The sequence below is a fragment of the Motacilla alba genome, chromosome 4 (genome assembly GCF_015832195.1).
Source record: "Motacilla alba alba isolate MOTALB_02 chromosome 4, Motacilla_alba_V1.0_pri, whole genome shotgun sequence".
NCBI classification, from domain to species: domain Eukaryota; kingdom Metazoa; phylum Chordata; class Aves; order Passeriformes; family Motacillidae; genus Motacilla; species Motacilla alba.
In genome coordinates this window covers 45,357,808-45,376,457 of record NC_052019.1, presented here as the reverse complement: position 1 = coordinate 45,376,457, position 18,650 = coordinate 45,357,808, and the positions used below count along the sequence as shown (strand labels likewise).

Below are 18,650 nucleotides of genomic sequence, written 5' to 3'. Positions count from 1 at the left end.
AGCTGTAAGATTATGATGTTTTGACACAGGTGAGGCAAAGACTTCCAGGCACAAATAGAGTGGTAGTATGAGTTACACAACTATTTCCTCACAAAAATACCATGCATTATTTATACACCAAAAATGTAATGAGAAGAGACTTTCATTCAGACACCTGAAACTAAGTTTGGCCACCAATTAATTTGCACTGTGACAACAGAATTTGACCACAATTATTTTAAATTTTCTACTAGTTTATTTGCCTTCTGAGTAAATCTGCTTGTGTCTGCTCCTCTCCCTCATTGAAAAGTATAAATTATGGTAGAAGATGATTGAATACCAACATTTGCTTATGTTCTTGTGTCTTTCATAAATGTGAGGAGAAACTTTATCCCCCTTTATTCACCAAGCAATATTTTTGCAAGTGGCGTGGCTGAAGATATGCTGGGCTACTTATGAAGTAGAACATTGTATATTTGAAAACAATGATCACATAGCTCTACGTTTTGGTCTGGTGAAAGGGCATCTTACAGATACCAAGCAATATTTCTATGATTGCTGTTAGAGATGTATATAGACTATACATATTTTTAAATGCAACTTGGCAGCCGATCATTATGTTAAAGAAATGTATAAAAAGGCATTAGATTGTCACCTCATTCTTCCTTTCTGTGCAAGTCTGTTTTGCAAGATTTGTAATTTCCCTGATAAGCATCCCTATAACATCTTCTCTAACATTCAATTATTAATTTATTTGTTAGTTAAAAAAAAAAGGTGGAATTGGCAGCTGCATGAACAGAACATAAGGCTAATATACCAGATGAATTACTTCTATACAGAAGCCCTCACACTTGTCTAGGAGCAGTTCCACAGTGCATAGAAATAACTTTCATATCGGCCTATCCTGCTCCACAGATTTCCGCAGGTTTGCCAATGCTAAGTTCTGCAAAGGAAACGATCTTTGCTGGAGATCTGTTCCCCTGGGAGGGAGGTGCCTGGCCATGGGTGTCTGTCATCCATATGCTACTCCTGAGGCTCAGGGGGATGGTCCTGGTCTGAGCCTTCCATGCGCAGATTTTTTGAGCAAAAGAGAGGGATAGATCAGAATCCTGCAGCCTTGTGTTAAGGTAGATTTGTAGGTAGGAAGGCTTCCACAGTGCACTCCTCAACACAAAGTAACTGAAATACTCATTGGGTTGGCATTGGGGCATGAAAACCTCTCCTTACCACCACTACCAGAAAATTGAGTGGCCCTAACCCTAGTATTTAGTTTGAAAGTTTTGATAAATGTATGGCAGGAGAAGCTGCAAAAATGAAACTTGCCCAGGATTCTGTTACTGGGCAGCAGAGTGGGAGATAATAAACTGACTGGATGGCTCCAGGCTGAATTTTTGATTTCTAAAACAGGTATAACAACAGTTCTTTGCCCCACTGAAGTGTCTTGAATTTACATATCCCATCATCTTTGAGGTGCTTTGTTCTTTGGTAAGGGGGAGAAAGGGTAGATGGCAGAAAGGGTAAGTACCACACACCTGTTAAACACTGTAATATGCTCTCCATTCTGTCTCTGTGCCCACCCTTGTCTACATAACCATGCAGAATCATAGAATCAGTTAGATCGGAAAGACCTTTAAGGTTGCTGATCCTACCCAATAGCCCAGCAGTGCCAAGACCACCACTAAACCATGTCCCCAGGTGCTGCAGTAACACATCTTCCAAATATCCCTAGGCATGGTGACTCCACCACCTCCCTGGGCAGCCTGTGCCAAGACTGACAAAGCACATGAGGTCACATATAACTATACAAATATACCTATTCAGATAAGAGTCTGGATCAGTTTTGGTCCTATTTCAGTCTCTGGGAAGGTTTTTTTTAGCATGATGGGTTTCAGCATTAAAGTGAATGAATGAAACTCTATACTCCAGCAGCATCCGCAGCAGGGAAGGGAGAGAGGGGGGTGTTAGAGAAAGGTAAAGTGCACATAAAACTGGATAATGTCACCTGCTGCTCCCCATCATGCAACTTAAGAAATGCACAGGAATTTACAATGTACAAATGTTCTGCTTTGTAACTACTGAATTTCATGGTTGCATATTTGCCACTTGTGAATTTGTAACTGGATATTAGCAATTCCAAATGACTGGGATGTTTCTGCACACGTAGCCCTTGAAAAAGTACAGTAAAAATAAGAGAGAACCTGAGTGTTCACTGTAGAGGGCACAAATGAAACATAAATGCTAAGAACTGTTATGCAGTTAACTATTAAACTGGAACAACCACTTTAAATATGCAAGCATGAGCTGATATGATCCACAAAGCATTTCCATATGGATATAATGGAAACAGTTATATTTTCCAACTAAGAGGCTAAAGCCAAAGGGCTGTGGGCAAGGTGGTTTAAATGTAATGAAGTTATTAGAAACTATTGCATGGGCAAAACCCAACCATTATTTGATCCCCTCATGTTACTTTCTACAGAATGGGATTAGATCCAGTCTGCCAGTGGTACTGGGTTTATAGACCAATATGTGAGAGGTAGAATTTGGAGAACTAAATTGATCCCTGATTTCATTCACCTCTTCTGAAATATTGCAAGTGTTACAAGTATTAGATGACCAGAATGTAACATATTTCAGCTACCACATAAGTGACACTCTAGATTTATTATTATTTTTATTTTTATTTTATTATTATTATTATTACTCTTACTGTTATTACTATTATTAATTATTCTTATTATAATTTAACTGTTACTATGAAAGTCTTAGAATTTGCCTTTTCATTTTGTGTTTTCTCAACACATATTACATCAAGGTTCATGCATTGATCTGCCTGGGTAATCTTAATCCTACTAATCCTATTTATCCTAATTTTTCCATTTTAATACTACTAGGTCATATCTTATTAGCAAATCCTTGATCATATTATATAAAAGTGTGGATTAGAAAAAGGAAAAATTGAGAAGAATATAAAACTTTAAGCATTAACCCCCAAATATTAAAATCTCCAAAATTAACGTTTTTCTAAACCACAATTTTCTAAAACAAGTCTAATTTTTTAACTTATAATTATGGTTCAAGTTTTCAGAATCCTTCTGATTCAGGAGGAAAACTAATTTCCATGTTTAACAAAAAAATCCAATTAGAAATCAACAATAAAATATACAAACTGCATGATGCATTTGTGCCATATGGCAAAAAGCTTTAACTATCTGCTTCCAGTGATGTTTGTGAATTATAATCAAACCAATGGTTAGCAGAGTGAGGAGTTAATTTCCTCTTTCCTTTATTATTTTCAACCTTTTACCCTCCATACTGTTGGATTAGGAAGTTTTCCCCCTTTCCTCAAGGCCCTTTGTTTGTGATCTGTTGGCCAAATTCATCTGTATGCATCATTTTCAGTAATATTGAGAGTTATACCTTCCATGAGTCTTTGGCACTGCATGATGAAGCGCTCTATTTATATTAAAATGAAGAAGTTCCTAAGGGAGACATAGAACAGAATGAAACAACAAACAGAGCTTTAGAGAGTGGATATGCGAAGTGACAGTGACAGCAAAATGGTAGCTCTCGTTATGGAGCGGCCCAAAGGGCTGCAGGAAGACTTATAGCATGAGCCACACTGGCTTGAACTTGGCAGCTCTTAGAGGCTTAAGTACTTGCCACAAGAAGATGTTTTACAAGGCGGAAGTTAATCAAACAATTTCTCAAGATTGCACATCTTGATTTCGGATGTCATTGACAAAAGATTCCGTGTGTGGCTTTGCTATATATAAATTAGAGGAATTGTTTCAACATCAAACCATATTTCTTCATTTAAATCAGCGTGCAACTATATTGGTGTTGTTATGATTTACTTAGTCTAGATAATAGGAGAAACAAGACACAGACGTCACATTATACAGCAACAAATGTCCTTCTCTTTTCAACTTGAGGCAAGGGAGAAAGTGAATTAAGCTGCTACTGAAATGTGCCCTGCAGTTCAACTTGGACCGGATAAGAGCACTATAAAATAGTTTATTGTGGTGGGGGAAAACCAACCTTAAATTGCCTGGAGGACTCTCTCAAACCAATCATGGTGAGGAAAGCAGTGAGGTTGCTGTGCCTTCTCTTCTGATGATGCAAGCAATCCACAGGTTCATCCAGAGGTACAGGAAGAGGAAATGGATGAGAATTATATTAAAGGTGAATTTCAAAGAAAAATAATATTTTTCAAAGTGGAAGAGAATATCAGATATGATTTTTTTAAGAAAAAAAAGAGATGGAGGAGGCAGGAGAGGGTATTGCAAATCACAGTTTTCTTTGACCATCAAGGGTCTGTCTGGGCCAGCAGGTGGGGGGGATATGGTGCTACCAGGAGGGGAGAGTTAAGACTCAGCATCTGCAAAGGGAATGCTTTTTTATCTCTTTGTTTTCATCATGTGATATTTGATATTTGACACTATGTTCCGTATAAAGGAAGTATTTTGGAATATTCATTCTGTCCCTTCTCAGGTTGTCAATTAGCCAGTTACAGCTTCCCAGTAAAACCAGGGGTAGAGCCTGTGCTTCATTCCAGCACAAACAGGAGGCAGTCTACACTCGATATTCCCCAGCTCTAATAGCATATGTGCTCTGCTAAAAAAAGAGGGCACTTCTGTTGGAAATAAATAAAGTTATAGTCAGATACTTTAATGAGCAAACTTGGGAATAAATTAATTGTTCCCTGGATACAGACTTGCAGATGCTTATAGCACTGGTAGAGAGGAAAGATCACCTTTCTATGATGCAAAGACATAACTCATCCTATTCTTATCCACAGGAAGTTAAGCCCAGGGCATATTCTTCACATACTTTTTTTTTTTTTAAAGACCATTTCTACAAAAAACAAACAAAAGTTTGAAACATCTAAAACCACTTTCCATATTCTAAAATTACTTTCCCTTTGTTTGAGAATGTCTTTTTTTGTAACAGTTATTGTGGAGGACAGGAATTATCAGTCAAGCAGTCAAGTAAGTTCCAAGAACCAAAAGATAGACTTGTGTTTTTGGGATCCAATCCTTCCTATATCTGCCTCAGCTCATGCTGTCTGATACACCAGCATCCCTGCCACAGAAATGTGCACCAAACAAGAATTTCTAGACACCATTTACTTAGGGATCCATCACTGAGGAACTCCCTTGGCATCCCATCCACTTGCCATTGCCCTGAGAGTAGCAGGAACTTCCAGAGCTGTTTTTCACTATTAATGCTAATACCCTCAGAATAGTGGAAAGGGAAAACACAAGGAGACTGGAAATAAAGATTTGGATAAAAATTTCCAAATAATAGAGTATGGGGGATTATTGTTTTCTTTGCTATCAAGAATAGGAGAGTTAAAAAGAGATCAGGGACTGTAAACTCTGCCCAGGGACAGCTGTGCAAATTGTCCATAAAGGGCAAAGTTCGAATGGAATCTCCTTCTCCAAAAGGGCTTCTTTCCTTACAGATTTTAAATTCTAGCCATGGAATATGTGCAGTTTCTAAAAAGTGCTTTATTTAATCAAGATTTACAATCCTTTTTACCAAACCAATTGTCTAATCTATCTTGATCCCACTCATTCAAAATTTGATCAGGTTTAGTGTTAAAATGACACCATTTCTAAAGAGTTTGTATGTGTGAGAGACTTGGGGTATTTTTCATGCATCAGCCAGTCCAGAGTGTGTATTTGTCTCTGCTCTTAAGGATGACTGCTAACTGATCTGACCTGCATTTCTCATGTCAAACTGTCTTTCAGGCATCTACCTTCAAAATACCTGGAGAGAGTGCAGCTAATCAATTGGAGAATGGCAGTGATGTGGGACTTCCTCCTTCTGGCAAAGCACTGCAGACGAGGTTCTCCTTTTATTTCTACATATTTGCATTTGTTTCTCTATATAAGCCAGTTTTTCTGAGCTACTTCAGATGTCTTGGAAAATGTTCTTATATTCTTAACGTGTTTTGGCAGCAGTACAGTTTTAATTTCTCTGGCATGCATTTCTGTATTTTCTTGATAGAAATAACACCTCTGTCAATGAAACAGAGAAATCTGTAAAGTCTGGTAGTTGACCAAGCATAAAATAGGCATTCCAGAATAGATTAGGGAGGGTAATGAATCAGTGATACTACTGTCTATTCAGAGTCAGACACAGGAAGAAATTAAGGAATGAATTTTTTTTGGATGTGTTTCACTTAAGAATTATTGCAGAGCCTTAAACATACATACTTAAAAAGCAGAATATCATGCCATCTTAGGTTAATTCTTCAGAGTTCACAGTGTGGCTAATTCAGCTAATAGTGAAAATACTGTGGGATCTGCCCCTTGTGACCTCCAAGGGTGAGCTGGACTCCAGAACTTGGCACCAGACTCCCATCACTTCAGAACAGCCAGATTCAGAAATAAAATCCTCCTCCTTTAAAAATGCAACTAAACTGTCCTGCCTTCTGATCATCGGGCCAAGTGCATGGTTTAATCTAGAAGTCTGTAAAAATCAGCTGAAAACCATGTATACTTCTTCATGATTCAAATACTTGAGACAGTAAGTGACACTATGTAACAGCAATTACACATTATTGCTTAGCTCTCCTGCTAATGTAATTTCAAATAACTGTGTTTGAGGCCATGTTTCACTAAGTCACTCTGTAAAGATTTCAAGTAAGAGAGATCAATTTTAATTAAGCACATGTTTTAGAGATCATATAAAAGTGGAAAGAAAAAATACTTTTATTTTACTAGAGTGTTATTGAATATATTGTAGAAGATTATTGTTCTGAATTTGTTAATTAGTCTGTTTATGGTGTTAGGGAATTTGGAATTTAAAAAGATCAGGAAAAAGCTAATTGTTATCTGTAAAAATTAATCAGAGTAAAAAATTATATATTAAATTCAGAGATAAAGCTACATTTACTCTATGATAACTGTTACAGTTAATATCTTTATGTGAAATAATTTGTTGTCTAAACTTCCTAATGTAATATACTTCAACTAAACTTCCCTTTGAGTAGATAGCAAAATATTCAGATGGCAAAAAACGTTTTCTTACAGAATGACTCAGCACTTTATCCTAACTCTAAGTTTTATTGTGTATTATTGTCTATCTGCTGCAGTTATTCCTTCAAACAAATCAATTCTTGCTTTCCTAACTATTGAATATGACTACAAAAAAATTACTGAGAAGAAAGAAATGGTATTTCCAATGTGTAAAATGCATTTCCAAAGAAAGAAAGAAGAAAAAACCCCAACAGGACCCATAAATTGGCCACTGAGTGCACACACATAGCAGGATGTTGAGCACTTACCTCTCTTTCTTACAGCCCCGTGCTTGACTCCTTCATTACCTGTCTGCCACTGGAAATGGAATATCCCAGGTTTTCTTGCTCTGTGGATTTACTAATGACCTTGGTGTTTCAATGGGCTTCCAGTGGCTTGTAAGTGGATGAGGTGGAATGTGTCTTCTGGCATGTGAACACAGCACCAAAGCCTGCCCTGGCCTTGTCTTTCCTTCTCACCTGAAGTGTCTCAGGCCAGCCTACTACAACTGCCCTACAAAGCTCAGCTCAGACATCCCTGGGCCCTCCTGCTTTTGCTTTCTGGGTCGCATTCGTGATCAGAAGTCTCTGTGGGTGATAATTAAAGTGTAGTGCAGGATCCTTACTGATGGAAGGAGAGCCTTTCACCTGTAGTCTTCTGCACTGTTACAAAATTTGGTATTAGCAAATATCAAGAGAAAGGCAATTTTTAATATAAGGAAGTTGCAACAATGAAAAAAACCCCCCACAGTTTACAAGGTTAATGCATTTCCTCCAGAAAGAAGTGGAAGAGTAATTTCAATTGCACTTTGACTCATCAGGTTTTAGTTGCTGCTGCAATCATTTGACATTATATATGTGACCACCCTGAACAACCTGGTCACTAAGGGTCACTGAGTTAAAGCAATGTTTTGTACCATGTTTTGAGGAAGCTGTGTTTATTTTATTGCTCATAGTTGTGCTTCTTTTGCTATATTTTGATCTAAAATTTATCCTTTTTTTTTCTTTTTTTTTTTTTTTTGGATCAAAACCAGAGATACTGTATGTAATGACTGGCCAAATTTGCCTCTTCACTATAAATAATCACTGTTGGAAAATTAAGGTGCAAAACCATGCCTGGTGTAATTGTTGCATACTTATTAGCAGCTTTCCCTTTCCAGATTCTCTGGGTATTTGTTGCCCATGATAATGTGAATACTTAAGGGGAAAGTGTAATTAGCGACTGTGTAGTTCATTCAGTAAACATTTCTGAGCTGTTTGATGTGACTGAACTAAGCGTCACATATAATTTTACACTTTTATCCTACCAGGCAACTGACAGGTCTCTAATCTCAGCCTCAGAGCTTTCACTCTGCTTGAACTTTGCTTCATAGAGGTCATTTTCCAACCACTTGGGAGCAGGAGCCACGTCCATTAAATCCCACAGAGTCGATAGATGCGATAATAGCTTTAGGCATATTTTCTTAGAACTCAGGGGGAAAAGACAATTTCAATAAATGTAAAGCTATACTATCTACAATCCAAAGAATATGTAAGCAAATCTCATAGGAACACATATTTTCTTTTACCTCCTAGCAAGAATCTCTTTAAGAATAAGATGCATTTGTTTGTTTTCAGTATCAACACTTGATAAGGCTAAAAAGTCACAAAAGATGCTTTAGGAAGGGTGTAAAGAGGAAGAGAATGCTCAAGGTGAAATGACAGAATAAAACAGTCCCACAGGTTTGGATATTGCAGGCTGTTAAATAGCCTAATACATGTTTCTCCCCTCAAAGAAAGGCAGTTGGTAATAGGGTGTGTGCATGATGATCTGACCATCTTATTGCAAATAAGAAGCCAAGTGTTAGCTCAACATACACACTATTGATAGGAGAAAAGCAGAGACCAAGCATCTCCAAATACATGCTATTAGCATGCCAAGGAGGCTTGTACACATAACTCTTTGATATATTTTATATTTTATCGATCACAGCTCATTAAAATAAACTTGCAGGTTGTATCTGTCAAGATAATTAACAGACAGTTCCTCTGTAGCAGACGACTAAGTAGAAAGGACAGTTCTTCCCTTGACATTGCATCAAAGGAGAAACAACTAATATTAAAATAAAATAAGGAGACTTATCTCAGTTTGATCATAGCTGCCTATCATAAAACCTCCCTCTATGACAAAACAAACAACCCCTGCTTGACTGTCAAACCCTCACAATGAGATAAACTTTGAAAATAAACTTTCCAGTTCTTTCAATATTTTTTTCTATTGTCTTTGAATTTTTTTTCCTTGATATGTTTGTGGTGCAAAGGAATAAATCTTGAAAGTAAAGTATCCCCTCCAGCAAAATATTTTACACCATTTGCCTTGGAGAATTCACTGCAGGGAAGAGAAAAGGAAAGGGAAAAAAAAGCCCGGCAGAGTAGCTAGAACAGCTTCAAATTCAATAACGTATGAGATTTTCCTTTAAATGATCCTTCTAAATATAACAGTTCAATAGATCAGTGGTCAATACAAATGTTATCTGCAAGCTGGAGCTATTAATTTCTGCTACACTGTTCCAATGCCAAATGTTAGCCTGATGTTTTATAAGCCAGCACACTCACACATACACTTATATGAACATTAGGCAAAAAACAACTGAGCAAGGGGGCTAGTGTTCCCATATTAAAAGGAAAAAATAGCTGCTAGATCACAATAAGGAATTTTTAATTTATTTATTTTTTCTTTCAAAGGTCCTTTGAGGAATGGTCAGAAGAATGTTGAACTTCAACAGAAGAATATTTCTTATGGTGAGAATTCGTACAGCCTCTTGACAAAGGTGAGAGGAACAGAAAATAATTCTGTAGAATAATTTGACTCCATTCAAAGTTCATAGGCAGATATGGCAATTGTATTTAGTGTCTGTACAATAGCACAAGGTTGAAACTTTTAGCAAATAAATTCAAAATGAAAAATGTATTAGGCTCTGGGAGAAGAATGTGAGCTGGGAGCTGTCCCCTGCTTTAGTGGCTGCTTTGGCAGTGGTAGTGTTGTGAAGAGCTTTCCTCTGGTCTGGGTTCCCAGGGTTGGGGTGGGGCTGATGTAGGGGCTGCAGGGGGACTGCAACCCAACATGCAGCACAAACCCCCAAGAATTCCTGGTGGCAGGAAAGGGAGGTGAACCCTTCTTCTGAGAGGTGTTGGGTCTGGGGGAGGATGTAGGAGGTAGCATTTGCTAGACTGAATGTCATTCCTGCCCCCATTTATAAAGTTATTTTTGAAAGTAGCAGCCTGCAAGTGTTACAGCATCTGCAAGTGATGCAGATAACAGAGATGACCCACCTGCCACATCACACTTTCCTGCTGTTGGTGGGTAGGTTGTGAGCCACTGTCCTGCTGGGTCCTGGTTTAAAGCACGTTTAAAATACTTGGCCTTCCTTATTTCTGCTCACCCCTCTGAGCACCATTTTCTGTGCACAGTTCACATTCCCTAGGAAGAGTTATAGAAGACCTCTCTTTGTCCTAGGATTAGTGCTTGTTCTTGCGAGTTCATCTGTGGCTGTCCAGTAATTGGAGGCCACTGGGAGTTGTGGCACTTGTTTCAGACTTGATCAAAACATGAGAAGTCTGAACACAGCAGTCAATGTGCACAGCCTGACATCTCACCAGGTTACTTTGTGCTTTCAGATGCCTCATGTGGGAATCCACAGAAGCAGGTCTCCAGTTTTTACTTGTAAACAGCACAAAGTGACATTATTCTTTTCTCCTAAATTTCTAAGCAAGAAAAGTCAGTTGTGTTCTGATTCACTGGGAGATTCACTGGGTTGCAGTTATCTGAGTGCAAGGTCCTAGCTTGCCGAGTGAGCAACGTCCTAGAAATTGATATTTCCTTGGGGAATCGAGGCTGGACAGCTAGTTCTGGGATATGACTCGGCTCTGCAGTTATTTTATGCATTTCTGTGGTGGTACAAGAGCCCAGTGAAAATTTTTGGGAAAAAACATCAGGGAATCACTACGGACAGAGGAAAAATACTGTCAAAGGAGCTAATTAAGGAGAGGAAAAGAGCTCAGAAGATTTTCTCCCTGTTGTACTGAAGCTGGTTATTCTGTTTCAAATCACGAGTGCTGAGCTAATTTTTCTCTTACAATATTTGTGGTTGCAGTCAGGCCAGAAGTGCATTTTCACACTCAGAGGACCTTATTCTTGTCTTTATTTCTGTCTTTTGAGTGACGATTTTATTTAAGCAAGCTGTCACCTCTACTTCATTACTCTGGATCTGTTTTCTTCTGTTCAAGCTGGTACCTTGGCCAATCTTCTTGCCATTTCCTCTGACATGTTTTGTCCTCACCTCTCAAGCAAAGATTTATACCTTGCATTTCCTCTTTGCCACTGCCTCCTGTTTCAGTCATTATGAGCAAGTCAGGTTGGTCTAACTTTCCAACAGCAGCCTGTCAGTCAATTCTATTCACCCCACCCATCTCTGACCAGCCAAGGGCCTCTCACCCAAGCTAAGTCCAAACCTAGGAGATAATGTTCTTCCTGATAAGCTTGGGTCTTTCCTACACTCATTCACCTACTGTCATAGATTAGGTTTTCTTTAAGTTTTCTTTTCAATCTGGTTGTTTGATGGCCTTCTTTTCTAGCTACATGTCTCTGTCTTCTATGTGTCCAAACCTTAGCAGTCCTGCCCGAGAAAGGACTTCACCTAACCTCACGTTTTGATGTGCTGTTTGGAATACTGCAAGCAGTCAAAAGCTGATTTTTTCAAGTTTGTTATTTACTTAAGCAATTCTCATGTCTGGGAAACCAAGTGGAGAGTGATTTATTTATTAATATAACTTTGCTGATACATGTCCAGAATTAATTCTTCTCACAATATATCCTGTGTATGAATAATAAATATAACTGAAATAATAACAGATTTACTATTTTTATGATCCGTTTATGTCCCCATGTGATTCTAATAAGAAGAACCCATGCTGGAAAAGAAGCCCTGAAGTTTTATTATGTCTGTACTCTAATCCTAATCCTCCAATGCAGAACAAAATTCATCTATGCCAGAAAATATCATGTGGAAACCAGATATCTTTCTGTTTTTACTGCTGCTGTCCCAAATGGTGGTATGTGAACACTGCTGAGCTCAGAATTATGGTCCATGACCAGAAGTGACATATGCAGTGCCAGAAGACCTTATTCATTACAGAGACAGGTTTAACACATTTATGCTTTACTTGAACGTATGGCTGATGATGCTCCCAAGGATTGCACTGGCACACAGGGATTGCTGGGAAGAAAATCTCTCCTTTATTTTTGCCAAATTCCCCCTAGCACAAAAACAGTGAAGAACGATGCTTTGCTGGTTCTGTGCTGCTCATCATTGCTCCCAGGTATTTTTCATTTACAGGGCCCATTGACTTTCTGTTGACTTGCTCTTGTGAGGTGGTACAAAAAGCTATCTTTGTAACTTGGATTCAGAGAGAAAAGTTGTTTTTTAGAGCTTTAACATGTTTTAAAGAGTAAAGTATGGCAATTATTTCTGTAGCAAAATAAAACAGCCCTTTTGGACTTGTTGCACTGCATTAAATAGGCAACCCTCTAAACAAGAGTTTCTAAACAGTAATTTACTTAATAGAGTATATTGATGATCTAAGATAACTTATTTCCAATATACACTTTTAAAAAACTCCTTTTTAATATGAAAACACAAATAAAACTGAAGCATTAGATGCAATTAGTGAATTCACTGAATTATCAAATTCTACTCCATTTTAAGTTGGTCAGGTCCTTGAAATGCTCTAAGATTCTTTTTTATATCTGCAAATCTAAAATGATCTCTGGAAAAGCATTTTCTTTCTTAAAAGATAGACAGAGTAAAGGAGTTAAAAAATGTAAAAATGATTTCTATAGTGTAAAAGCTGAGAGAAAAAGCTACAAATGGGATCAATCTGCCTTGCTCTTGCTGCCTTAATCCAGCACCTCAAGAATCAATGTCTGAAGTCAATCCTTCCAGATGAGGTGCTGATTGAGTTCCAGTCACTTGGAATGGTAGGAAGGGGGTTGTTTTTGAAAATAAAGAGCAAATGTCCTCAGAAGAGTAACTTTATCTTATGTAAAATGCCTAATGAGCCATTTTTGCTACAGGAGAATGTGGAGGGCTGAGTGTCTGGACTATGGCACAGAGCTCAGCATCATCACCTCCTCAGCCAAAACCTTCTGTCTTTAGTCATACAAAAATTTCCTGAGAGACTTGTGACTAAAAGGCATAGTTGAGCCATGTGTCTCTGTTTTCCATCCTATAATTTCTGGTTTATCTGATTCTCTCACAAAGGAAATATTACAAAATACTAATTTTTCAAGATGAGGTATTGGGGATGTTGCTAAGTTAGTTCACCTAGTAGGAAACAAAGCAAAATATGGCAGGAAAAGAACAGAAATCTACCTGGTGCACTTACTTCCAAAATATCCATGACAGAGATTCAAGTGGGAACACTTCCTGATACATTAAAGCTTTGTCTTTCTGGCCATAAACAGCTACATATTGCTGGTAAACAGCCCCTCTAAAGGTATGTTATCATGCTGAAGTTTTTCTTTTCTGCAGGTTGTGCATCTTGGGCTAGAGTACATTCCCCAGGGGCCATGGACTGTGGCTATCATCTGAAAAATACTGGCATCTACAGTAAAGTTACTGAGGCCATGGAAATTTTCTGCTACAGTACCTATCTGTTAGCACTTCTGCAAGAAAAGCTGCATGTTTAGTAATGGAGCAAAAGTGAGGTTTTGCTGAAGCTTTTTGATCTCTCTAGAGCAGGTGGGGCAGGCCTGCAGTGGAGAATGAATCATTAGAAATGCATTTTACCTGGAGAAAAACCTTCTGGTATCATCATATAAAGATCAGTGTTGCCAACCCAGTCTGGAGATGTGTATAGGTATGTTCTCTGTGGAAAGGGTGGATAGATGGGGTGTGTGTGTAGAGACTACACAAAAGACTTGGGGTTTACTATTTAACACTAGTAGGTCATGCTAAATGTGCTAGAAAGGTAATCTCTAGGCTGGCAAAATGCAGAGCCATTCTGGCACCATGCCTCTCCTCAGGTAATGCGTCCTGCCATCGCAGCAGACCTAAAAGATCAGGATGTCAGGAAAATTACCTTCTTGTGCAGCTCTCCCCTGCTGGCAAGGAAGAGTCTCAGTTGTCATGGTTCCATCACTTTTAGATCTGCAAAGTGCAATAGTCAGTTGCTTCTTTCTTTTCTACTTGTGATTTGGGGCAAAAGAGTTAAGTCTATTCCCTGCCCTTAGCTGTACTTCTCTTTCTGTGTGGACAAGTTTATCTCAAAGTTCAACATGGCTGAAGAAACCTTTGGATATCTGTATTGCACTCCACAGAGAAATTTCTTTCATTAGCATGCCTGAAAATAAAACAAAGGAAATCCATTCAGAGCTTTCCCCAGTCCTGCTCAAAGAGAACAAAGCCCTGAAAAACCCCTATAGTAGAAAAATGTCATGGTGGTTGCCAAGTCATGCACTAAGAAGTTAGTAAATATTAAAATGGAGTATTCTTTAATAATGCAGTTCTTTCATGCATGTAACTTGGGACTTAACTTTCAACTGAATAAGCAACTGAGAATGCAAAATGTTATTGTAATTGTTATCTCATTATAGTAATATGGTGCTCAGGAACTTTTCATCACGCAGTGTGTGGGATATATTCCACTTTGGGACACATGGAAAATGCGACAAGGAGAATGTTGGCTAGAGGTGCCTCAGTTCAGTTCAGGCAGAAATTGTCCTAGTGCTTTGAAGCTGTCTGGTGTTAGAGGAATGTTCACTCCAGAAAATATGGGGAGTAAATTGAGAAAACTTTTTTTAGAGCAAGTTTTGAATGCTTTTCAGTGTTTTCTTAATATTTTATAATGCTTCATTACAGTTCTGTAGTATTTCTGTATGATGCAAATCAAGTGGCCAAACAAAGTTACGTTGTGTTATTCTAGATATCCCAACTGGAGCAATCGATGTGAGGTTGGCACAGACGACCCACGATGGATTGGAGGTCTGAGGCCTTCTGCAATAATTGGGTGAAAAGGACACCCCAGGTAGCCCAAGTGACACTCAATATCTGTGTTTAAGCACCTCGTAGTTTCTCTGATGATTACTGTTTTGCTTCAGGAAAGAAATATGTGAATGGAAAATTGCTATGAACTGTTTAATTTTTTTTATTTGTTTTTTAATTTAAGGAGAGCAGTTAATTATACGATTGAGTTTTCATGAGGAAAAGACACAATTTATTAGTCTGAATACACCTATGGGTCTTAAACCAAGCCCTTAAATATGGACTGCTCTTATTCACTGCAAACAAGATTGACGCAATGTCTTCATCTTCCTTTGTTTGCCCTCATGTAATCCAAGCTGAGGTTTCAAGAGGAATCAATTTGGTAACTTGTACATAGATACACACTGTGCCCATCAAACCATCCCCACAGACCACTGACAGACCAGTCACCATGGCAGAATAATTTAGTTTACATTTGTACTCACATTACCTTGCTCTTTGGTTTGGTGGACCATGGATAGATAACATTGGAGTTTTTTATTCTCTTTATAAATGTGATCATTGATACCAACAGGGACAGCACAAACATTAGAAAGTGGGGGGTTTTATGGTTACTTGGATATGCTAAAAGGCATATTTCCTTTAATCGTATAAGATTGCTAGCCATAGCTTTTAACTAACTTTCAAACCTAGACAAAGATATTTCAGGCTTTCATAGATGTTAGGACAACTCCAAACTACACAAAATATTGGAAAATGGTGTAAGGACAGGAGGATAATCCCCCACTTTATTTCAGCAGAACTGAGGAAACAATTTCATTTTTCTGTACTGACCCCTGTATTTTCACATGTATTTCTGTGCTAAGTTTCTCTTTTCTCACAAGCAAAGAGTTTAATGTGGTTCAAATTAAACCAAACACATTTAAATAAGTCACAGAACACTTCCAGTGGCTTCATTTGGCTTTGAGTCAGGATTCAGACCAATTTCATCTGCAGCAGGCAACATTGGGAAGAGTGCATCCTTTGAGAACAGGAAAACATTGATTTATTTTGCATGTCAAATTAGTACCATAAATTTAGCAACTGTGTTCAGGTATGTAATGCAGCACTCCTCCGTTTAAAGCTGAGGAACCTGTAAAATCTTGTAAGAATAGGACCTTCATGTGAAAAAAGTGGCCTGATTGAAAGTGATTAAAACCCACTGGAAAGATTCCCATTGATGTTGGGGCTAGTCTATTGCAAAGGATCATATATTTATCTTCCAACAAAAATTAATCCTCTGGGGTTTTGTTTGTATTGGTTGCTTTGGTTTTTAATCAAAATATCTTTCTGTTGGTTTTAAAAGTCCATTCATTTTAAATGAAGCTGTGACTTGACTCTGTCTCATAAAGTTGCTGGAAAACATCAACACCAAACAATTAACACAGTAAAAAGAGGCAGCATTGGGAGAGTAAAAATATACTGCACCTTAAATATTGGGTTTTCCCTTTGGGGACAACTTGTGTTTCTTTGTCAATATAAAAATATTCACCCAGGTGCAGGCGAAGGCACTGAGCCTCCTCCTTGTGAGGGTGAGGGTTGCCATGCCAAGCACAAGCAATTAGCGGCGCGGTGCTCGTGCGACTGCTGGCCCCGGCCCCGGCTGATTGCCCAGAGCTGCAGTGCTGCTCACAATGCAAATTGTATCTGGTCCCCCGGTAATCGGGATCAGCGCTGCGTTGTCCGTCCACTCGCTGCTCGTGCCCCCTCCACACTGCGATAATGGTTTTGGGGGGCAATCAGGGAAGGGGCCTTCTTGACTCATCTCTCATAATAGATTGTCCTCCTCAGGCAAAATTGAATAACCCCCGACATGGCCCGAAGGCAAGCAGCACGAATTCAATAAGTCTGCAGGGTCAATGTCCTCTCATTTTTGGCAAGCAAGTAATTATTCTGCACTAACATTCAGTAATAGGAGCAGGAAGCTGCTGGAGACACCTTCCTCAATACCCAGAATAGCCACCTTAATAGGATATTCCTCTAATAAGTAATTCTGCCTCATTCCAATGCCTCTTGCCTTCAGGTTTGATTTTCATGCACATTTCATGTACAAATTCTGCAGAGGCATTTTACCAACAGCATCTGTGGGAAAGTTTAACAATTTCACTCTCTGTTGTCTAATATTTTCCACTTTTATGGGTTACAGTTGCGCTGTCTATTTGCTTTTACTGATTTGTGAAAGATTTATTATAAACCAAATACAGCTGTTCTCTCCTTTCATAAACTGAAACTATTTTGGCAAAACCTATTTTCCACTATGAAAATAAATTTTAAATTGCTTCCCTCACCCAGCTTTCCAAGCATGAGCATCCAGTTGTTATTTAGTGGGGCAGAATAGGTGCCAGGGTGGTTGTAAGCTCACTTAAGGGAAAGAAAACGCCTATGTTTCAAAAATAAACATCAGAAATGTTGGGGGTTTTTCTCCTTCCAACCCCTTCCTTCTCCAGGGGATTTAATATTATCATCAGGAGAACTGAAGAGTTATGAATTTGAATATAAAAAATTGTCAGACTGAAACCGTTTTTGTACTCTGATTTTGAATTTATTCTGAGGATTTTATGTATTTTATTTAGATACTTAACCTTTACCTTAAATTATATTAATATCAACCATCTAATATAATTCAGGTTTTTTTCCATAGTTTAAAATAGCTCTCTGCTTACTCCGAAAGGGTACACATTTCATTGGATCAGTTTCCACTGACAAAATTTGGATCAATACCATATTTCCTGTCATTTTGGAAGGGAATATTAAGTTCTAAATTCTTCAAGTATATTTTGGTATGGATTATAATATCCATTTCCCTTTCTTAAATTAGAAAAGTTAGGATGCTGCATTTTTTAAATGAAGTAAGAAGTAGAATAATAGGAATCCTACCACTGCTGCTTCAATGTACATATTTTGGTATTTTTATCTTGCCTTGTATTTTCCTGTTTTGTATTTTCCTGGATTTAAATGTATCAATTCCATGGAAACTATTGCTTTATTCATTGGAAGAAACCTTCATCTCTTATTGAGAACGGTGCATATATATTAAATTAAGATCTTTGTATAATGGCAGAATAAGCTCTTTCTATGACCAGTTGATGATTGATTATTGTAGGGCTGTAGCTGCACATCAGAATGCTTTTTGGAAAGCAGTATTCATTCCCAACATAACAAATTTGTTTTACTCTTTACTGGTTCTGTTTAATAGCTGGGACAAAACCTGGGCTAATATTGCTCATGTTCATTTGTGAGCATTGATTTAAAGTGCTAGTATAAGAAAATCCTGTTTTAAACATAGACCAGATTTTTAGTGAAATGCTTGTCATTAATGGTGCTGTTAACCATCTTGCACCAACAGTGATTGTTTTTTCCTCTCCTTGGTGCTTTTAAAATGCCACTTGCAGTACAGCTTCAATATGATTTAATTTTACCATTGGAATGTTCTTCTTGCTACTGTGTTGACAGCCCCAAGTTAGATCCATCTCCATTTGTTTGTTTGCCAGCTTGGCTCCATGACACATGCTGCCGCAGACTTGGGATCATGAAGGGCTTTAGGGATTTTTTTTCACTAGCACAAAGTTACCTTTCCTAGTGCT

The 18,650-nt window shown here is 38.2% G+C and overlaps 1 protein-coding gene across 12 annotated transcripts in view; it reads left to right on the top strand.

The window, feature by feature from the left end:
* The window catches only part of FAM241A (family with sequence similarity 241 member A), a 449,214-nt gene that overhangs the window by 94,391 nt on the left and 336,173 nt on the right, over positions 1-18,650 (top strand). For 10 of the 12 annotated variants that reach the window (XR_005256771.1, XR_005256773.1, XR_005256772.1 and 7 more), the window contains exons 2-5: positions 5,736-5,833; positions 9,731-9,816; positions 13,781-13,903; positions 14,969-15,070. Coding sequence is in view for 1 of the 12 variants with exons in the window: in XM_038135579.1 (XP_037991507.1) it covers positions 5,736-5,833; positions 9,731-9,816; positions 13,576-13,635 (244 nt within the window). In the remaining 11 variants the exon portion in view is untranslated. Of the gene's footprint in view, positions 1-5,735; positions 5,834-9,730; positions 9,817-13,575; positions 13,705-13,780; positions 13,904-14,968; positions 15,071-18,650 lie in introns of those variants that run through there. The other 2 variants (XR_005256769.1, XM_038135579.1) reach the window with 2 other exon arrangements.